At 36.2% G+C, this 24,040-nt stretch overlaps 1 protein-coding gene across 4 annotated transcripts in view; it reads right to left on the reverse strand.

Annotated features, from left to right (window-relative positions):
- Window positions 1–4,604: 4,604 nt before the first annotated feature.
- PTPN2 (protein tyrosine phosphatase, non-receptor type 2) overlaps window positions 4,605–24,040 on the reverse strand; it is a 66,265-nt gene continuing 46,829 nt past the window's right edge. For 2 of the 4 annotated variants that reach the window (XM_006089312.2, XM_023754270.1), the window contains 5 exons: window positions 19,294–19,503; window positions 18,188–18,340; window positions 15,249–15,430; window positions 12,673–12,774; window positions 4,605–4,974 (listed from right to left, as the gene is read on the reverse strand). In XM_006089312.2, the coding sequence (XP_006089374.1) occupies window positions 4,953–4,974; window positions 12,673–12,774; window positions 15,249–15,430; window positions 18,188–18,340; window positions 19,294–19,503 (669 nt within the window). In that variant the 3' untranslated portion in view covers window positions 4,605–4,952. Of the gene's footprint in view, window positions 4,975–9,226; window positions 9,346–11,045; window positions 12,775–15,248; window positions 15,431–18,187; window positions 18,341–19,293; window positions 19,504–24,040 lie in introns of those variants that run through there. The other 2 variants (XR_002829416.1, XM_006089311.3) reach the window with 2 other exon arrangements.

Consider the following 24,040-nt stretch of genomic DNA (forward strand, 5'->3'; position numbering starts at 1 on the left):
ATCTAATGCTTTCCTAAGTGTGTCACTCAAGCGTTTCTCTCTGCTCCTGGCCTATCTCCCACCTGTTACTGGGCCATCTCCATAAACTCAGGCCTGGATCCTCACTGGGTCCCAGCCTCCTTCCCATGCTCAAACCATTGCTCATGCTGTTTTTTGACTCTTAAAATGTGCTCCACCTTGGGCATATGGCCTATAAGAAATGTTGCTCCTTTCCCCCAAGTACTTTGGAGCCTCTGCAGAGCTCATCAATCTTCAAGTTCCCTGGTGTTTGTCATCTGCCCCCCACCAACCCCCCACATTCAGCTTCATCATATTCCTCCTTGAATTTTTACTTAATGATTTCTGAAACATGGTTATAGATTATATACCTGTGCAAATAATCAACTTCTGGAAGGCAGACATCAACCTCAATGTGTCACTCAACTGCTTGCTACAGGTCCTCAGAAAATTTCCTGTTGTTGAACATGAAGGATAAACCAATAAGTAGAGACACTTGTATACACAGTTTCTAAATTGATATACCAAACCTCTTTCCCCAATTCTTAGAGGGGGAAACACGTAAGCATGAGAAGATGCGTGCTGATTCTGTCATTCTATCTGCCAAACACCAGTTTTTAATCTTTGAACACTTGTTTGTAAAACTGATTTGACACAAGGCATGGTATTTTCAAACCACTTTTCTATTATTTCTCTCTGGAAGCATTCTGTAAACAATATTTTGTTGCTTGCTTCTAAAATTCTAAATATTAGCCTGCTTTGCTGTTAAGTGCAGGTCATTAAAATCTCATTCAATCAAATCTCTATCACAGCTGTCAAATAAGTCTAGCTCAATTCTGTTTACTGTGCACCAGCCACACCAAGGCTGTAATAAGAAATGCCGACCATGGTCACGACAATTCAGAACCTGAGCTCTTTTTAAAAAGGCAGCAACATCAACAGACATATGTGAAAGCATTTCTTCCAGGAACTACTTTTCAGTGACTGTGCACACAAAGGACGGAGACAGAGATGAGAAAACAGCAGGTGTCTTGGCAGAATCAGCAGCCTGCTCTGGGGAGCCTAGGGGTTTGCACAAGGAAAACCCAGCCACAGCCGTAAGGTTTTGTTGACAGCACCTGCATGAAACTCTCTGAACTTGAACACACAAGCCAAATATAATTAAAGCACCGAGTTTTGCTAAAGGTTCAAACATGAGCATTTGGAAGCCTTAAAGCCAAGTGGACAACGAGTAGTGTCAAATGCCAAGGTCTACACAGAAGTGCCCCCATCAGCCCAGGATCAGAGCATTGCCAAGATGCATGAAATCCTTGAGACTGTATGAGGTACCAACAGGCCATGTCCAGCAAAACCATCAAGAGACAACGCAGTACTTGGTGGCTTGTTTCCACGTCTGATCTGTCATTCCTTTTTTCTGGAGCCTCCTATTTGCAACTTCTCTCAGGAAAACATAGAATATTAACCACGGATTTACATAGAGTTGTTGCTTATCCAGGAGAATTTGGAGATGGGACTTGAACTTGGGAGTTCAGGGAAAGGCCTCATCCTAATGGTCTCACACTTCACACTGGCTGAGTGTGTGCTACCTCTGTGCACTTCCACGGGTGCTGGCAATGGGTGCTTTCCTCAACCTGGCTTTGGGTCTGTCTTCCTGTTCCCCCAGCAAGCACTGGATTTGGGCCTTGGCCACAGGACGATGCTTTTCACCACCTGACCTCTTCCAGATGCTCACTCCCACAGCACAGTGGGGTCTGAGAGAAGAGAAGAATGAGAGCCATCATCATGTATCTGAGCTTGGGAGAACAAGAAAGCCTAATGAAATTGTTCAGCATTGCCAATTAAGACAAATAATTGAAGATGGTTACTCAATAATTGAAAACTCAAAAAAAGTGAAGCCTGCCCAGTGTGGGTTGGTGGTTGAGCATCAACCTTATGAACCAGGAAGTCACGGGTTCGATTCCCAGTCAGGGCACATACCTAGGTTGCATATGGGAGGCAACTAATCTATGTTTCTCTCTCATATCATTAGTTTTCATTTAGAATGAATGTTTGTTACCACAGCCGATATCTTGCATAAAGCATTTTCTCTGAAACAATAGTTTTCTGTATTGTTCTCCTTTCATTACCTTAAAGCAGTGGTTCTCAACCTTGGCTGCACATTAGAATCACCTGGGAATCTTTAAAATCCTGATTTCTGGGCCTCATCCTCCGGAAATTCTGTTTCTTTGTTATGGGGTGGGGCCACAACATTAGTAACCAAGAAACAGAATTTCCGGAGGATGAGGCCCAGAAATCAGGATTTTAAAGATTCCCAGGTGATTCTGATGTGCAGCCAAGGTTGAGAACCACTGCCTTAAAGCCTAGCCAAGTCTCAATAAATACTCTGCTTTAAAACTTCCACATGTCCTTGGGTGAGGACTAAATAAATAAATTGTGCAGGAGGTAGCTGATAGATGTTGCTCACATTGATGTTTCTCTCTCCCTCTCGCCAAAAAAATCAATAAAAAATATTTTTTTTAAAAAAGTCGTAATTCCTGGAATCCAGAAATGGAATGGTAGTGGTCAGGGACTGGCAGGGGGATGGAGGTGGAGAATATAAGTTACTTACTAATCAACAGGCATAAAATTTCAGTTAAACCAGATGAAAAAATAATATAGATCTGTATAACATAACTATAGACAACAATAACGTAGTGTATACTTAACATTGTCTTTAAAAAAATATATTTTGTTGATTTTTTTAGAGAGAAGAAGGGAGAGGGATAGAGCGTTAGAAACATCGGATCAGCTGCCTCCTGCACACCTCCTACTGGGGATGTGCCCGCAACCAAAGTATATGCCCTTGACCGGACTTGAACCTGGGAACCTTCAGTCTGCAGGCCAATGCTCTATCCATTGAGCCAAACCGGTTAGGGCTTAACTTTTTGTTGAGGAGAGATCTCATGTTAAGTGTGTGTGTGTGTGTGTGGCGGGGGGGCGGGCGGGGAGAAGGGGGGAGGGAGTAGGAGAAAGGCAAGGGACTGAGACAGACAACCCAGAGAGGTCTGAGTCTTAAGAAGAAAGCTTCAAAAGACTTAATATCATAATCAAGTCATATAAGGTAGAAATGAAGAGTGTTGACTGTATCTGGCTATAGTATGAGTTAAGATGATCTTACTTGGTCATTTCTGGAGTGATATGAGAAAGTCAGGTACAGTGGGGCCTTGACTTACGAGTGTCCCGACAAACGAGTTTTTTGAGATACCAGCTGTCTCTCGGACGATTTTTTGCATTGAGTTGATAGAGTAATTTGAGTTAACAAGCTCCTTAACGAGCCCCCTACTGGCTGTGTCCATGGGTTATGCTTAGTATATGCACACATACAAGACTTGATCTCTCACAGTCATCCCCCCCCCCCCACCACCGCATCCCCCCTGAGGTTGGGTGGTCTATTCGATGATTCTTTGTCTCTGGATCTATTTTTAGCTCATCAGTTTGTTCATTATATTCCACATGAGACCATGTGATATTTACCTTTCTCCGACTGGCTTATTTCTCTGATAACTCTTTTAAGCTTTGTTGAAACAATGGATTATCTTTGCTGTACTACTTTGTGGTATAATAAACTTTTCATGCATTCTTTAGGAAATATTTAGCAAGGATTAATAATTTGCTTACTCCTAAAAATAGACCTAAGAATCCCTGGAAAACAGTTGAAAATAACATAAGGTTACCTAAAATTTTTAAAGATAGAAAATAAATAAAGAAAAAAGAAAAAAAGATAAAATAGGTTTATTCAATGAACAGTATTATAAAACTTTCACAGTTGGCAAAACAAAATAAATTATGAGTTATTATACTGTTAAGGTGATGCTTATGTGATGCAGAGGCTTGAGTCTTTGGACAAGAAAATCACCCATAACTTGACAACTGACTGGATACATAAACCAAACCCATCACTTAGTTGGGAATTTAAATGATAAGGGAGTCAAAAGCCTCACTCAGGAAAGAATTGCTGGTGTCTTTATAACAGGAAATGTTTGGGGAAAACAACATCTAACACAATACTGTGTTAGATAAATAACACTGTGATTTTTAAAAACTGCACTGAGTTGCTACACTTATTTGGAATTAATACCATTATCCATATTACTATTTTTCCAAGCAGTAAAAAGAAATTGACAACTGACTGGATACATAAACCAAACCCATCACTTAGTTGGGAATTTAAATGATAAAGGAGTCAAAAACCTCACTCAGGAAAGAATTGCTGGTGTCTTTATAACAGGAAATGTTTGGGGAAAACAACATCTAACACAATACTGTGTTAGATAAATAACACTGTGATTTTTAAAAACTGCACTGAGTTGCTACACTTATTTGGAATTAATACCATTATCCATATTACTATTTTTCCAAGCAGTAAAAGAATATTACTTTCCTTTTACTGTTTTTACCTAATCTATATGGATAGACTACTGAGGGGTAACTAAAAAAAAAAAAATCTCAAGAAGCAAGTGCCAGTGTTACATGTCAACTGTTTAGTTATAAAAAATTTGAGAGTAAATCCTTAAGAAAACATTATTTGAAGTAGAGCTGTGCTAAGATAATGCACACAAACCAACATGGTCTATTTAATAAAAATATTTAATGCTGCCAAAAAGTATAAAAATACAGTAGAAGTGGCAGTACAATACAAAGTAGTCTCTCCTAATTTATTTCTTTTACATCTTTCGACATTTCATACATTAGATTAAAAAACTTAACAAATCATCAAATTAGAGAGTTCTGCAAAGTCTTCTGCTGGTGGTGCTCTTCTTTCCCTGGATGTAAAGTTTACTTTGTAAACAGACAAATGTGAGGCAATCTAGGGTTTATCAAGCCTCACATTAGTTTCCGGAGTGGGCTTCAGGTCTTGCTTTGCACATCAATGGTTCAAAATTTATAGCTGCAGAATATTCTCAAGTCATGAATATTTAGGTGTCTGTCAATCTTGGCCTAAAACATAAAATAAGAAGTCATCTATTCAATTCATATTTACCAAACACACAGATGTACATAGATACACACAAACATAAAAGGACTAACAATGAACTAAAAAGGCAACAAGAAACATTCCAACATATCACATTCAACCACACTTAAGTGCTTCACTGTATGTTGGTAAAATTGCTTAAGTGCTAGGTTTTCAAACAGAATTGGTGGTGTGAGGTAGGCTCATGTTAAAGCACCATAACTCATATTGTTTTTCCAGGAATTACTATGAATTTTGTTGGTCATACTATATTACTCAAGAAATAACCTCCATGTGAGATACTGACAGACAGGTTTTAAAAAAATAGATCCACAACAGTTTAGCAAGACTATATGTATGTGCTAGACTTACCAATACTTTTCCATTCAATTCAAAAGTCTAATCCAATTTGGACCTCCACTGTATCATACTGCTAAAAATATTATGAATGTAATGTTTGAATATTAAAATCACGGACTATTAGCAGCATGCTTTTTGTCCTGAAGATAATACTAATGAATATAGCAATACAGAACTGGTGACACAATTTAGTTACTATCAATATAAAAGAAAACACAGACATAAAGTAATTGATTTATTGTATTTTAATGCCAAAAAGATAAATGAGAGTTTAAACAAACAATAGACAGATGAAATAGCTATTTTTAGGGCAGTTGAGTTTTTTATGTTATTTCACAATGTTTGCAAATAGCCAAACTTTTTAGATAAATGGTATTTTCATTCTTCCCCCAACTTCCCTCACTAGAACAAAAAAATAACCCAAATCTAAGTACTTGTCATTATTGTATCCCCACATATATAAACAGGATATATAAACCATACCCACATATATTTTTCCAAAACATTTAGTCAAAAACCCCAAAATACCACGAGTGGAGTTTCTCCTGACTACTGGCTCCTTCTGCCGAAGGAAAGAATAATAGTACCAATTACTCTGGTGTTCTCAATACCTGTTTTCTCAGATTTTCTAGCACCGACAGAGAAATGTCATCAAGAAAACAGTCTCCTTAGACACCTGTGGGTCACAACAACTACTATGGCTGCTTAATGTGCTGCTACAAAACACATCCTTATTCCCCAGCATTCACAAAATTGTTCAGTGAAACAAAGGAACTTAACCCAACCAAAGTGCATGAAATAATGGTTTAAACTGAACATTTTGATGTTACAGTATTTCTCTGGCCTATTGGTAGTTTAAACTGTTTCATAAATTTTTGTTTCACTTAAGAAATAGAGGGTTACTTTAAATTTTAACAAGTAAAAGTAGTTGCCTAATGTTTTTCAATCTAAATATCTGGTTTAAATATTGCATAAAAACAGTCAGTGTGACATAATGGAAAAAGTATGAGATCTGTAGTTAATGGAATTCTAAAGAGTAGAGTTTGAATCCCAGCTCTGGTATGTACTAGCTGAGCAATCTTGAACAAGGTACTTATCTTTCGACTCAGTTTTATTACCTCAAAATAGGGGTAATGTGATGTATCTAGAAAGGTACTATGGGGGTTAAATTTAGGTTATATATTTAAACTGATCGGCAGAACTGTAGGTATTCAACATACAATGCTGTCTTCCCCAACAGGGTATTACAGACACAATTACCAAAGAAAATTACCATTTACAACAACTAAAAGAAACAGTGTTTTTAAAAATTCACTTTTTTTTTCTTTTTAAGTATTATTATGGGGGACAAGAAAATAAGATGAAATCATTGGGAATGTTAACTATTTTAAAAGACTATTTATTTGCAAGACTGAAAAGACAAATGGGCTTCATCTTAGGGTGGGAAAAATTCACCTGAATCATTTTGCTGTTTTATTTAACAAGATAAAAGTGAAATCGGTTCAAATAAATCAAGTGGAATTAGTCCTGCTTGGTGCTTCCTTTGGAGCAGTAGCCCTCAGACACTGACCCCCGTGCTGAAGCTGGAATGGAATGAGGGCTGGGCTCACACACAGAGCAAAGGGTTCCCAAGCTGGTTCCACACCTGAAGTAATAGAAAATCAAAACTGCACCCAAAATAGGTTTTGCCACTGGAATATTAAAAAAAACTCCTCTAAGATAAGCAAAGCATTGCCTTAAAAATAAAATGAACTTATCCAGTTTCTCTCTCTTGAATTCCCAAACTCAAAACAACTTTTTTATAGCAGACATTTGAAATATCAACACCATTACGTGTCTAAAACATCTCTGCCAAATTAGAGCACCAAATGGTCTCTTTAAAGAAAAAAATTCCTAAGCAATTCTCCTTATAGCTCCCCAAACATACTATGCAATGGAAAACCAGACAATATTAAAATCGACTCTGTAATATCCTCACTAAATCCCATAATTCTCATATTCCACTCAAAATTATAAAACCAAAATAGAGTTCAAAAGATTGAACTTTTCCCTCTCCTAGTGGATTGCACAGAGGTGTCAGAGCACTTTAACATGTTTTCATTGTCAGCTGTTCAGACTGTTACTGATCAGGACAAAGCCTCCCAAACCAAGCAGTGGCTTCTTGTCTGAACCGCCCCTTACACTTGGCCGCGCTCTGTGATGGAGTGAATGCATACGACTTGAGAAAAGGATCAGCACTGACTGTGAGGAAAAATTCTCCCCAAAGTTTCTAGAATCCAGTGGCCAAATGAGGTAAACCTTTCTCTGAAGAGCATCGAGAGAAAACACTTGTGCAGAATTGCTCAGTGCTTAGAGCAATCTGAATGTGATGAATGTCCCTACTGTTGAGGGAAAAATCAGACAGCAAACCCATACCATTTCCCTAGAAGTTTTTTCTTTAGCACACTACCTAACAAAGTGGGTAGCATAAAATCTCCAAATCTTAAAAGCTTAAATTCCCGCCGAACCGGTTTGGCTCAGTGGATAGAGCGCCGGCCTGCAGACTGAAGGGTCCCAGGTTCGATTCTGGTCAAGGGCATGTACCTGGCTTGCGGGCACATCCCTACTGGGGGGCTGTGCAGGAGGCAGCTGATCGATCTCTCTCATCAATGTTTCTAACTCTCTATCCCTCTCTCTTCTTCTCTGTAAAAATTCAATAAAATATATTAAAAAAATAAAAATAAAAAAGCTTAAATTCCCAAATCTGGATGAACAATGAAATGGCTCCATTATGGCCAGGTACACGGATATAGCCAATAAGTACATAATTTCTGGAGTGAGGATTCTTGAGTAGAACAGGCATTGTGGAGCTTCCACAGACTGAGTTTCTTCCCACCAAGGCATGTTATCACTCATATCAGTGGAACAATAGATGGCTAGAATTTCTAACACGTCCATTGCTGTAAGGGCTGCTGGTATTGCTGTCCCATAAACAGTGTTTTGAAGGCAGGAATAAGGAAAAATGGAATCAGATTCAAACCAATTAACTAAGGGAAAAGATTAAAAAAAAACACACAGGTCAATTCCAGAATAAATTATTCAAAGAATGACCAAGACCTGTGGGGAGAACTTCATTTTATTATGTGGGAAAAATAATATGTCTCTATTTTTCAAAATTTCATTTCATAAGGTTTTGTGCTCCTATTATCTAAGTAAGTCAAAGCCAAAAAAGGGTTTCTTAAAATAAGAGACATAATTAACTGCTAATGTAGAAATGAGAACACAGGAGCACAGTGCAGACATTTCTGCTACGCACTTAGTTCCAGACTAGGATCAATGCACCAAGTTCCAACGTCCAACGTCGGCCACCCTCCACCCCCCGCTAGTGTGCAGCAGACTAAGAGATCCACACTCCCTACCCCCTGACAAACCCATGTGGACCCATTGGGAGAAAAATAAGTTAATGTTGGCAGGCATAACTCCTAGACTCTTGCCTGAACACAGATATACATAATAAGCATTAGGCTTATAATAGACTACATAAAAAAATCTCTATAAGATTTATATCTGAAGGTAAAAATCTAGGACAACTATATTTAAAATATAATATAATAGCCAGGCAGGCATTTTGGAAATGTAGGTACTCATTAAAATAAGAGTATATAATGGTCAATATAAATATTTCTAATGTAATCAGGTTCTGGCCTGCATTTCTATAGAATCTAGTCAGAGATATTTTTCAAAGAGGGAAATATGACTTGTACAAGGTTATGTCTTTCTTGGAGAGATATCTAATTCTAAAATAAACTATACACATGAGACTTTTCAAAATAGTGTAAAAGAATGTAGAAATGTCAAGTCTCAGGTTGATTATGACTTAATAATAACACCACCTACCTCAAAAGCTTGTTGTGAGGATTAAATAGGATAATATAACATATGAAAAGTGCTTAGCACAGTGCTTGGCACACAGTAAACCATCAATAAATGGTAGCAACCATCACTTTGAATTGATGCTGAAAACAAAGAAGGAATTGATATTAAAACTGAAGGACTGCTCGATGTCATAAACTACTTTATAAACCAGTATGTATCTTTTGATTCACACCAATTCTAATTTATATAAAACAAATATTTATAAAATTAATTTAAGCGTTACAACTCCTTCCTCTGACATATCTGTTAAGCAGAGCTGTTTTTTTTTAATCAACAAGATTTTCACTTCCTTTCTCTTTTTATGTTCATTCCTTGATAGAAATATTAACTCACAGTGAAATGGACCAAAAAGATAGAAAATCACAGAGAAAATATAGAAAATATTCTTTAAACATGAGAAATGGTCTTCATATTGTTCTAAAGTTCTCTATTACATTTTTAAGCTTAAGAATTCAGGAAAAGGGTATTATTTTAATTTTACATATGGTTAAATTATATATGGAGAATTATATTTTTACATATATGTGCAAGCATAGATAAAAATCAATATAAGATAGCATAAAATACTTGGTGAAACCTGGATATACACAGTTGGTGTAGCCAGAGAAGATGGCATTAAATCAAAGGCTACTGTCAGTTTATTAGCAGGAGTAAATATAAACAAAAATGAACTGGATGTTATTGTAAATGTTCTTTACTTAATGTAAATAATAAAGCCTCTGACTTTAAAAATATCCTTTTTTCTTCCTTAACCTATTAAAAATATTACTACTTCATTAAAATCAAACTATACAACTGACTTTGAAAATCTGTTATAATTAGAAAATATTATGAAGACCTAAGCATACACAAATTGTGTAAGTATGTAGAACCCGTCATGGGTTAGTAACTTTTTCCTCTGGCTGTTACCTGAGAAGACAGGAGCCATGTTTGTGTCCTTCTCTCTGATTAGCACCCCTCATTTAATAAAGGGTCAGGCCCTAACCGGTTAGGCTCAGTGGATAGAGCATTGGCCTGCAGACTGAAAGGTCCCAGGTTCGATTCTGGTCAAGGGCATGTACCTTGGTTGCGGGCATATCCCCAGTAGGGGGTGTGCAGGAGGCAGCTAGTCAATGTTTCTCTCTCATCAATGTTTCTAACTCTCTATCTCTTTCCCTTCCTCTCTGTAAAAAATCAATAAAATATATTTAAAAAAATAAAAATAAAAATAAAGGGTCAGGATGATGACTATAGGCACCACAGCATGTTGCCATATATTATCAATTAGTACATGGCACCTATTATTATTGTTGGTAAAAACTTAACACACTATCCTCAAGGACCTGCTTGGAGGAGGTAAGATAACTAACATTGCAGAAGTTCATCAACAAATGTTTACTACACTGACTATAATTTTAAAAATGTTACAACAAACACCACCCAGAAGGACAGAAAGCAGACAAAAAGCAAAGCTGCGATACTGAATCCAATGAAGCTCATTCTCCTGCAGTGGGGCAGTGTGCATTATGATCAGCATTTGCTTTCCATAATAAGTCTTTACCTTTTTGTTTAAAGCAAGGCTATCTTCAACTGGAAATTTAATATGGTCTAGCCATATGTGAGTTGCAGAATAATATATTGTATTTTAACAAAGCAAGACAAGTTGGAAAGATTTTAAACAATAATGAACTAAAACATAAAGGTCTTGGTGCTTGAACACAGATTTAATGCAGACAGACATAAGAAAATGTCCCTCTTACCTCCTTTCCATTTAAAGGTTACAGGACACAGTAATACTGAATTAGGACACAGGCAGAAGTTTATTTAATATGTAGTACCACCTACATCCTCTTTCATACTTGCAGCACAATTAACACATTCAAGAAGGCTACCAAATCAACTCAAAACATCTGTCTAAACCAATGGTTTTCAAACTGTTTTTTTAAATTATAACTAATCCCTTAAAATAATTAAACTTCATGCAAAAATCTTACGTAGTATATAGAAGAGATAAAGGAGAGAGATGGTCTGGTTGAAAGTAAAGGTTGATACCTTGGAGTCTTTCCTACCACTTCTTGTTGACCCCTTAGAAATCTAATGAGCACAGTTTGAAAACCAGTAAAATAATGGTACTTCATTATTTCAGCAATTAAATGTATAACAACTATTTAAAGTTTAAGTTAAATAAGTTGAACACTTAATGGAATGTAGGGTCTGAAGAAAACTGCCATTCCAGCAGCAGTTAAATTCATTAAACAATATACTTAAAAAATACCCATTAAGAAGTTAAAGGGACAATGTAAAGTTTGTAAATCATCATACTATTTATTTAAGTAGAAAGAACTTAAAAATATTTATTTCAAAATTCAGTCTAGTATACTGAAATCATGGCAGTAAAATGCTGCTCCTTATTTTTATTTTCTAAATCATGATTTACCCCAATTATAAATTAGGGTAGTTACATTGAAATCTTCATAAAAAATAAAAAGTATAAGTAATGGGCTTTACAGAAACCAATTTCTTTACAAAGTCTTGATCAACTGTATTACCTGACTATTCAGTAAGGAGATTTCCTTTCAAAGATATTTTTAGGGAAAAATTTTGTTTCTTTGATTTTCTTTTTAAAATTGGAAAAACCATAAAACATAAAAGAAATGCATAGATATGGTAAAAAAAAAAATGCTTACTAAGAGTTCTAACTGCTCAAATTTCTCCTTATGAAAATATCCAGTACAACTGAACCAACATACAATTTTTTATTATAACAAATTTTTCAAATTTAGCTTTCTAAAAAAGTACATTTAACTACAAAAGTAAGATTAAATACTTATAAAATATATTTACCTTGAAATGGTTAAGAATATAAATTATTGATGCTCATGTCAATAGTACATTATACATTACACACATTATTTAAAGGTAATTTTCTTTTCAGTAATATAATGTAGATAAAACCACGATATTTATTGCTTGTATCAAGTGCAGGTTAAAATCCAGGTAGCATCAAAAACAAATCCTTGTGGTAAAGGATATTCCTCAATTTGGTCAGGTGAAATATTACGTTTAACATGTATGAATACAGTTGCAAAATGTACCAGTTTTTAACAGGCATTAGAGTCTTTATTTTAGATCACCGTTTACAATTTGGGGATAGTGCCCTGAGATGTTGGGCTGAGGACTGAATATATTATTTATCTGGTTGGTGTCTATTCTACTGCTCCATTTTTGGGGATATGAGAAGTTTGCTAACAGAAAAATCCTTGTGATTAATGCAACACTGTCAGCTATTAGTGCAGAAGCTTGCTGGGCACAACTGTATTATTTATAGGACACTCTGCTGAAAAAACAGTGTCCAGCCAACAAAAGCGCCAACCAAAATGACTGACACAAACCCCATCTTAGTGAAAATAGGTTGCCAATATAACCACCTTTTTCTTTTTCGTTCAGTCTCATTTAGCCTCTGTTTCATCTGCTGCACCTTCTGAGCTGTGTTAGCTTTTCTGTCTTCTCGAATTCGTTTCCGTAGAACACTATGAATAAATATGAACAAATTATAAGAAGTGCTTGGCAGGACTTAATTACTCTCATACAGAGGACCTAAACTCAAATATCCACACCTCCCCCACACACACATTTTTCAACTCAAACATTGTAATTTTTTTTAAAAAGGAAAAGATTTGGCTCAAATAAACTCTTATGAAAATTCTCAAAAACATAAACAACTAAAAGGGATAAAAAGCCTCAGTACTCTAAACGGTCCAAAGATGTGTTCTGATAATATATAAAATATTAACGAATACTTTTAGTAGGACCTGATAATAAGCATTGAGCTTTCTTTCTTGAACTGGTGACTGTCAGTTTTCTTTCTTTCTTATTTTTTTTCTTTATTGATTAAGGTATTACATATGTGTCCTTATCCCTCCCTTGCCCCTTACCCCCCACTCATGCCCCCCCCCCCCGTGTCTATGTCCATTGGTTAGGCTTATTTGCATGTATACAAGTCCTTTGATCTCTTTTTTCTTTCTTTGCTAACCAGCCAGAAGTGGAAAGATAAGTGGGTCCCCTATCATCTGATCCCCTTTTGTGTTTATACTTGATTTTTGACAAAGCCCTTGATAAAAGCCATCAACTTAATATGTCCAAGAATAGTCTGTCGTGGGAGTGCCTATTACTCTGTCCATACAGATCTCTAGCTTTCATTTGCTTAATACAGAGTTTATGTTCCAACGGAAGCTCTTTGATTTCCAAGATAATGACCCTAGGACTACATAAAGAACAGCAAAAGGTAACATGTAAGTTACAATTGCCTATATTACTGCAAAAAACTAACCAGTCTTCCTGCCTCCAAATTAAACATCGCCACAGTAATTTTCCTAAAGCATGGCTTTGATCATGTAGCTTGATGAAAAATCTTGAATGCCTTTTCAGTGTCTACTATGACATTAAGAGCCAACCTTTTCCTAACCTAAATGTCTAACCTGAATCTAATAATGAAAAACAATCAGAAGAATCCAGATTGAGGAGCATTCTTTTTTCCCCCCCCCTTTTTAAAAAATATATTTTATTGACTTCCCACAGAGAGGAAGGGAGAGAGACAGAGAGCCAGAAACATCGATGAGAGAGAAACATCGATCAGCTGCCTCCCGCACATCCCCCACTGTGGATGTGCCCGCAACCCAGGTACATGCCCCCGACCGGAATCGAAGCCGGGACCCCTCAGTCCGCAGACCGACGCTCCATCCACTGAGCCAAACCGGCCCTGGCATTGAGGAGCATTCTAAAAGGAACTGGTCTCGCCCTAGCTGGTTTGGCTTAGTGGACAGAGCGACGGCCTGTGGACTGAGGGGTCTCGGGTTCGATTCTGGTCAAGGGCACATGCCCGGGTTGTGGGCTTGTTCCCCCGTCGGGGGCGTGCAGGAGGCAGCCAATCGGTGGTTCTCTCTGATCATTGATGTTTCTCTCTCTCTCTCCCTATCTGAAATCAATAAAAATATATTTTAAAAAAGGAACTGGTCTAGAAGCTGCAAAAACGCCAAAGTCAAGCAAGAAAAAAAAAAAAAGTGGCGAACAGATAAAGGAGACTAAAGAATCACATTAACTGGCTAGGCCAGTGTGGCTCAGTGGATGAAAATCCACTGAGAGGTCACCATTCCATTCCCTGTCAGGACACATGCCAGTTTGCAGTCTTGATCTCCAGTAGGGGGTGTGCAGGAGGCAGCCAATCAATGATTCTCTCTCATCATTGATGTTTCTATCTTTCTCCCTCTCCCTTCCTCTCTCTGAAATCAATAAAAAGATATTTAAAAAAAAAGAATCATGTTAACCAAATACAATGCATGATCCTCAATTAGATCTTGAATTAAAAAAAAAATAGCTATAGAGATTGGGACCATGAAAATGTTCCAAAATTTAGATTATGGTGATGACTATACAACTGTAAATATACTAAATCTATAGAAATGTACACTTTAAATGAATAAACCTAATGGTATGTAGATTATATCTAAAAGTTATGATGTGGATTTTTTTACAACTATATTAGATTAAAAAAAGTAATTTATTACAATATTAGATTTTTTAAAAACTTAATTCTTTTTCCAATAATAGAATTAAGCTTTAACATTCAATTAAATATTTTATAATTTTATAAAAGCCAGATTACCAATTACACTATAACTATAGTACGAACACTACATAATTGTACAAATGGCAGGTATTCATACAATTTATTTTCTCTACCATGCTATATATTTTAGCATCCAATTATATATATTAACTTTTATGCTCAATTAGTATTTTGTTCAACATTTCCAACAGTTGTCTGTCTATAAGTATTGGCTTCTTATTAGAATGGAAAGTTCCTTGAGATCAGTGATGTAATCATATACTATTTAAATACCTCAGGTAATAAATAAGTGGTTATATTAGTTCAATAAACAAAGGGCCTACATTAGTTCACATCTACTGACCTTTCTAAAAAATAGTCTCATCTTTTTATTCTTACCTCTCACTGTTCTCCTCCACAGTATCTTGCATTTTAGAGGACAGCCCTGTATATCTGTCACCTGTCAGTTTTTCTTCTTCTAGCCCTATCCTGTTCCCATTGTATTTTTCATTCATTAGTTTGGTTGGTGAATGATCAAAAACAGGACATAAATCTTCTTTAGAAAGTTCTTTCCACCGTTTCTAGATAAGGAAGAGAAAAAAAAACAAATGCAAACACTCAAATTTTGGCTTTTCTTAATATTAAAAGAACTTACAAATTGAAATTCTATAGTCAATTTAAGAAAACCCTATAATGCTGATAAATAGAAAAGGACCTCATTAAAATATTACTCATGGTGAGAAGATTTTAGCCAATGCCAGATTTTGTAAGACTCCTAATCCACAGATATGTAACCCTAGAAGCGGTGACCAAGATGGCACTTGAATGTGATCTAGTATCTCCTTATTCCTCGCCACTATCTAACCTAATGAAGAACCGATGGTGACATCTCCAAGCAGGTCCCCATGATGCCAAAGGACTTTAATATGGTTGACCCTACCAGGCATTCTAGCAGCTCCAGGTAGCTAGCCCACCACCAGGTTAGGGAAAACTCCTCTAGTATGCATAAACTTCAGAGTGGGCAGGATTTAGGCCACAATGAAGAAAAATTACATTTTCATCACCTACCCACGAAGCCTGTTGTGATTAATAAGATGACAGGTGAAAGGGCCTAGCATCATATCTGACAAGTATTAGTCTCCTTTGCCCTTACTGCCACCCTCCCTAGAGAGAGAGGACAAGGAAGAAGAGGTGCAGAGTATTTCTAGGCCTCTGGAAGATAAAGGCAGTGACAAAATACAGGCCAAAAAGGGAGAAGGTAAGTAGAACCTCAACACAGGGGATCACTGTCTCTGAAGTCTTTCAAGGGCTAATAAGACAACCATCCATCTCCTGCCAATAACCATAGTAATAGAGGAGGCAGAAGGGAGAGCAATGGCTTTGATTATTTATAACTTCAACACTGGCACAAAATGACTTGGTGTAGACGGGGTGGCCCCATTTGAAGATCCTATCATGGAAAGATGGCGTCTCAAGTCTACTGAATAAGGAACTATATAGCTATTGTTGCAGGATTTGAATGATTTGAACAGAAATTAACCATGCAACCTATACTTTTATAGAACTTATGGAATGCGCACTCCCTGGAGTTACTTTGATACAAAACAGCATTGTTAAAAACAATCCTTGTATATTTACATTTTTTAAAATCCTGGAAAATTCATTAATACACTGATAAACGAGTTTCTAACTTGCCTCATTATCATACAACAGAGGAATTAAAAACAAAAGGGCATTTTACCACACTCCAACTTTCCCGTGTCTATTTTATTAAGCTGTATATTAATGCATCTTTTTGTTTTATAGTAATAGGTTCACAAAAGACTTAGAGAATGTAAAATTCTATAATTTGTTATATTTGGAAGACAGTGAGTAATACAGTTTGGTACAATTTGGTGAGAAGATGAGAACACATAGAGCTGAATCCTGTGAGACGAGGCCAGAAAGAAAGCAGATCTCAAGGACAGAGGTCTCTGAAATTCATTTGAGAAACAACGGGGTGAAACTAAACTCTCCTGAGCAAGGATCTAAGAGGACTTAAACCATATCCAGACAGAATATTTTGCCAATAGTTGTGAAAACTACCACTATGAAACATAAGAGTAAGATGTTTTCTCTTTAGATGACTATATATCATTTTTCTTTCTTCCCTTATTTCAAATTTTTGTTACTAAGTCCAAATAGATTTTTTATATTGAAGAAGATGCAAGTCAGGAAACAAGATACTTACTAAGCACTTACTGTCCTAATGCTTCAAATACACTAGTTTTTAATCCTAACAGAAATCTTAGGAGGTAGGTACTACTACTGTTCTTATTATAACCTTTTTATAGATGAGATGCGTTGAGAGAGTTTAAGTAACTTGTCCAAGGCTATGCGGCTAATGAATAGTAGGGTCAGAATCTTAAGCCAGGTGCTCTAGATGAACCATCATATAAACCCTCATGATTACCTGTAAAAAGCACAGCAACTTCAAACACCAGATAGTTTAAGAAAGTACCCAATAAAAAATATTAAATTGTCTCCAGAATTTATGTTGGTCAATAGTTGAAGTTTCTGTCCTCTAAGACCTAGTTATAGCAACTTGGCCTTATTCTAGACAAAACTCAACAATGTCAAAAAATGAGATAATGCCAAAAATCAAGTCTTATTGGGCCACATCCCGGAATATGCAACAAATTGAGAATCTGTCAACAAGAAAAGCCCTTATCAAAGGGTGTGTGTGTGTGTGTGTGTGTGTGTGTGTGTGTGTGTGTGTGTGAGAGAGAGAGAGAGAGAGAGAGAGAGAGAGAGAGAGAGAGAAAGAGAGAGAGAAAGAGAGAGAGAGAGAGAGAGAATATATGCTGGTGATTAAAATAAAACACAATAATGTCATTTTGCCATGCCTCTGAGCAGCAAACTCACTCAACTAAAAGGCACTCCAAAATCAACTGCCTCAAACTCTCAATAAAATATCTATTATATAAACTAAGTATTCTATAATCTCAGATCAAGTTTTTAATGAGGAAAAGTACCTAAATTTTCTGGTTTATTTTTTTCCCTAGTTTATTTTAATGATTAAATGCTTAAACCCTCCTTACATGAAAATTTTATTTTCTTTAATGAAATGCTGTTCCCAGTAGGGCTTTTGAGTAACAGGCAGGATTTCACATGAGGCTGAGGTAGGTATATTTGAGGAAATGAGCTTAAATTTTATAATTGTAAGTTGGCCAGCTGGATTTGCCACATTAATGTAAATATGCCTTTTGGAAGGGAGACTATAAGTTGCTTAAATGGAGTGCAGTTATTTGATGCTAATCATATTACACAGGTACTATTTTTTCCCTGAAAAAGCTTACCTGTATATTTGAATCTCCCTTTATAAATTTTGCTCCTTCTATTATAGTCATATATGAAAATCTGAGTTGATCTGGTGTCTGAATAAGTCCCATTCGATATTTTCTCATATTTAGTAACAGTTGTTTAATGTTAATATCATCTCCTTTCTCCATCTGCAAGAAAGGTAGAAAGTAAATTATTCAAGCCTTTTGTTGTTAAGAGACCAGGAAAGAGAAGCAATACAGGATAATTGCTAAGAGTTTTGGCATGTCCTATGTTTTTCCTAAGAAACAAGGATAAGTTATCATCAAAGTTGCATGTCTGTACAAAACCACCTTCCCCAGACACCTGTCCTCTCCCCACCTCAATTGTTTAAGTAGTAGATGGAGGACTTTTGGTCCTTTAGCTGATTCACAATTGATTCCAAACCAATCACAGTCAATTGATTCAACTTGCCCAGTGTTTGGTCTAAGGAAGAATTTATGACCAGTTCTGGCTTAATGTAAAGAAAGGTTCACTGAGATTATTAGTGCTCTTTTTTTTTTTTTTTTTTTTTAAAGAAGATTGTGGCAGGAGTAAAGCTTTTTGCCCACTGCCCTTCTGCCTTCATGTCTGTGCACAGCAGCCATCTGGAGATGGTGAAGAAGGAAAACAGAAAGAGCCCAGATCCACAATGACACTGGTGAGCCACTGCACCAGCCCTGGACTATTGATATGGTATTATAACCACCATACCCCCCCCACAGCTAAAAAAGAAAAAAGTTGTTGAAATTATGTTTGGCAGGGAACAGGCACAAACACAATTCAGTTTTCATAGTCACCATTAATAGAACAGACACTGGAGTTTTACACATGTCAAAGTTCACTTTGATACATCAATCCAATTTTTGAATGAAATATACTATATATAGGCATCAATAGATGTATTAAGGTGCAACTGTTCTTATATCTTGTAAGTGCAGCTGCAATAGTGTACATGAGATTTTTAGTTTTGTTTTTTTGTAAAAAGGCATAAGTTTAAATTTGAAAAACGCAGTTCTAGGATACTGACATTAGAGCTTATTTCTGCTAATGGAAACAATACAAAAGTAAACATGCCTAAAATTAGATCATAAGAGGCACTTACCAGAACAAGACACGTATCTACTAGAGAAAAGGTGCCTGACCGCCCAATGCCTGCACTGCAGTGGATCACTGCAGGCCCATGTTCAGGACTCAAGGAACCTGATTCTCTCACTTTACATAAGAAATTGAGAAATGAAGCTGGTGATTCAGGGACTCCAAAATCTGGCCAGGTAGTATAATGAAAGTGAGATATTGTTCTGGTTTCACCACTCTGAAAGGTAAAAATCAAAGGGAAAAGTTAGTTCTTTTTTCTTTTAAAAAATTACTTCAGAAAGGTTGTGTTTTGTGTAATGCTTTTAATCCTATGGACTTTTAGTGCCCGATTTTTCCTTTGGTTTTTGATAATAATTTACACAAGTTTGGGAAAATTTTCTTTAGAATATTTTAATAATAGCTAACACATTATTTTGCAGGTATATTCTAAGTGTTTTATGTATTGAGCATACAACAATCCTTTTAAAACCATTTTATAGATGAGAAAACAGAGCTAAAAGGTTGAGTGATTTATTCAACATCACACATTTAGAAATTGGCAGAGCCAGAATTTAAAGATGCAATCTGGTGCAGCATTTGGGTTCTTAACCACTAACCTGTACCATATATGTTGCGAATTATTTTCTTTAATTCATACATGATGATGAGTGGATTCTTTTTTTCCCCTATTTTTAAAAATGTCTACTAGTATAATTTTACATTTTTTAATGGTTTCCCTTTTAGGAATTCCAATTTTTTTTAGATATAATCTTTTTCCATTCTATGAGTTATCTTTTAGATTCTGCTACAAAGGCACAGAGGAACAACTTAAGAATTTTAAAAAAAACCTTTACATTTTTTAATAGAAATTGCTCTCTTAATTGCTGCTTTTCCCTATGGTAATAATTTCCAGTCCTAAAACTGTTTATATGCCTTTGCTGATATGCTAAAATGGTTTACCAACATGCTAAATGTTTCCTGTCTCTTAATGCCTGCCTGGCATTCACTATCACTTCCTGGATATTCCTGATGATCTTATATTTCTGAATAACTCATTATGAAAATGTTCCTTAGCTTTTGCCAATTGCCTTTTGCCCCAAGAAGCACTTATGTGCCTTGTACTTTTCATTTCTGTAAACGAAGCAATAATCCTCTAACATGTCTTTGCACAATTTTTCAGTTTTATTATGTTTTTGGTAGGAGAAGCCATAGAAGCAACATAAAAAGTCATTATATTTTTAATGGTTAACAGCTAAACATTATTATTATTATAGCATCCTGCTTTCAATATAAATTTTCAAAACTAAAGTCAGTTTTCATTAAAAAAGTAATAAAATTTCCCCTTTTTCAGTAGAAATTAAGAATCCTAAGTCTCAGACTAAGTTATATCAGTTAGGTATAGAACTGATAAAACAGTGTAGAAATTTAAAAATATATTTAAAAAAGGTTCAGTATATAGTGTTAGTGACTAATTTTATATCCAGCTTTCATAATTCCAAATATATCATGATCCTGCACAGATTAATATACTAAGGTACTAGAAGAGCTCCCTATTACTAATAAAAATGATCACTGTGGTTACTAGACTTCAAAACATTTCCAAAGTATGGGAAGTGAAGGAAGCCAGGCTGTAAAAGATACATACTGTAGGATTCCACTTATATGACAGTCTGGAAAAGGCAAAATTATAGGAATAGAAGCAGCTCAGTGGATTCGAGGAGCTGGGAGTAGGGGATGGGGGGTAGGGCTGACTGTACACAGACATGAGAAAATTTGGAGAGGGATGTTGATGGGGGGTGTTACACAACTAAATGCACTGTCAAAACTCAGAACTGTATACTAAAAAGATAGTATCTTACTGTATATGAAAGAGGGAATTAAATTTACCGTATTAAAGAAAGATACTTAAAACATTCAAATTAAGAAGGTAACAACCTGACAACCACCTGCTGTGGTCATCAGCCACCATGCAGTGCTAACCATGCACAACAGAGCCAGACTTGGTCCATGTGAGCCTAAACCAGGTATGGTATGAACCTGTTGGATACCCCAGGTCTTGGGGAGGTAGCCTCAGGACCCTGCTTGCATATAAGCTGTGCTCCTTAGGGTGTGGCCCAATATTCCTAGGTGGTTATATGTTCAGTTATTACATCATCTCCTGGCTCAATACCTATGGCTACCTCACAATTCTCAGTGACTGCTTGCTTTTTCTTTGCTTGTATGATTTTGGCTCAAGACTAGTGGTCCCTTGTGTGTGTTTTTTTTCCAAATTCAGGTCATGCTGTCTAAGATACTCAAAGCCAGTTCCCAGAAATGCTCGCAACTATTTGTATAATACAGTCTTCTCCACTAATAGATTTTTGAAAAATTGGTCTTTTTCTTCTCTACCAGACTAGACTAAAAAACTTCTTTAATTTAATCCTACTAAAAAAAAAAGATTAAAAAAACACAACTCACAAAACCATAAGTCCCAAAAGACCACATAAAGCAATGAGACTTATGCTTACTCTGTGGTATAAAAAAAATGTTTACATGCATAATTGGACCCCCTTTCCCTCTTTTTCATGTGTGTGTGGGGGGGAAGGTTTGCCAAAGGATAGAGCTAAAACAAAATGAATCTTTATTCCAAACAAGCTCTACATTTCGACTTTAGAATATGTAACAAATCCTTATTTCAAAACTGTGGAGGCACTCTTTCCTTCTCCTAAGTCACCACATCACATCCTTTTTTCTTCAGTGATGCCCAGTCCATCCCTCCCACCCCTTTCCCACTTTTGTACCTCACACCCACATATACCTGGTTTGCATCCACAACTGCATAGCTATCCCCATCTCTAGCTGCTCTGTACATGCCTGCTAAATTTTCTCTGTAAAATGTTGCATTATGTGTACTAACTCTCCATAAAAATGTCAGTGGGTCACTATTCTTTTTAAGGCAAAAATCTTATTTACATTTTTTGAAGGAGAATTCTAAATTTAAAGTCTTTGAATAAGGATCTCAAACTCATTATGGGGGGGGCAAAAGTAGGCTTACAGTTATTTCTATGAAAAATACAATAATTAATAAATAACATAAAAGTAAACTCTGTATTTTGCATAGTCACAACTGTAAACCTACGCCTGCCCCACCCTGTATATGGAGACCAGAAAGATAATCTAGAATTGAGTAGGTCTAAGACAATGGGGAGCTGATAGGCTTAAGGCAATGATAATTTAAGAGCATGCCATCTAAAGTCATTCAAGTTAATTATTATTTTTTATCATCAATATACATAATATTACATATTTTCTAATTAGTGTAAATCTATACAGTTCTATGGTTCCAAGCCTAATAATTTTTATACTTTAAGCATATATAGGAGGTACCAAGATTATGATTCTAAAAGGCTTTCCTAATCCCCAATTTTGTCGACTATAAATGGGGTTAACAAGAGTACTTAAAGGCTTAGAAGGCTATTGTGAGGAATAACTGAAACGACTAATGCAAAGTGCCTAACATATGCTTGCACATGATAAATGCTTAACATAAACTATTTCTGAAACTATTATACTCACTAATTACCTTTATTGTAGCCCCTAATAAGCTCTAATCAATTGTAAACTCTCCACATTTTCAATCTCGTCACTTATTATTTCCTCTGCACTTGAAGAATATCGAAGTTTGTTAACCCTATCTCCTAAATACTCACTTATCAAATCTGTACCCTCATTGTCACTGCCTTACTTTAGTCTCTCATTATTTTTGCCAGGAGATTAATATTGTCCATGTTAAATATTTAGTTACTTTGATTTAGTTTGAAAGATTACTAGAACTCACCAGATCCAAAGGGGAGAAGAGTGACATGAATAGTTAGGGTATGGGGTTTTCATTTTAAGCAAAGAAAAAAGCAATACTCAGGGGCATGGGCCCCCAAGGAAAAGCCTACTTGGAAGTATAAGTCTTTTAGCAAGAACAAATCCTGAGTGCCTGAGGAGATTAGACAAGGAGGCAAGGACTAGACTGGGCTGGGTCATAGACTTCTGCATTGCCCATGGAAGGTTTTTAGAGCATGGTGGAAGGATCATGCCTGCGTTTGAGAATAACCACTCGGGTGTAGTATGGTGAAAAATGTACTCAGTGCAATGGCAAAAGGAAGTTCAAAGGTAACAGGTAAGGACCGTGCCCATGAGGAGTTGAAAACTTTGTTATATGGAGTCAAAATACACAATACACATATAAAAATAGTGAACAAGCCAGTACAATGGTAAAACTTAAATTATGGAGAGAAGCTTGTAGCTGTTAGAAATAAATACATCACAGATATGAGGTCTAAGAAAGAAATGGGACACAAGTGATAGCGCTTGAAGCCTACAAATAGGCAGAGAAGAGAGGACATTCCAGGTGAGATAAACCTTTATGCTGTTTTAACTCAAATCCCAGCTAAACTTCATAATACTTAGACACTCAACTGTTTTGGGCAAATCTACAGGAACAGAGAAATAGAAGGCCAGCTGTTGGCATTACAATAGTATTCCTGGAACTTGGTAAACATATAGCTGGCCAGCAGTATTATGGAAAATAGTGAAAGGCAACTAAAAAACACCTAAAAAATAAATAAGTACTCTTGATGACCTTGTATTTTAAAAGCCCCTCAAAAAATATCTTCACAACTTAAGCCACAGGGCCACTTTAAAAGCAGAGATTGAATCTCTTCATTCGGGGCCAAAGTTCAGATTCTTAGCTATAATCAAGACACTGGAGAAAACTGCTGGTATGTAGCTTTACTGCTCCATTA

This window comes from Myotis lucifugus, unplaced genomic scaffold, assembly GCF_000147115.1.
Source record: "Myotis lucifugus unplaced genomic scaffold, Myoluc2.0 scaffold_58, whole genome shotgun sequence".
Lineage (NCBI taxonomy): Eukaryota > Metazoa > Chordata > Mammalia > Chiroptera > Vespertilionidae > Myotis > Myotis lucifugus.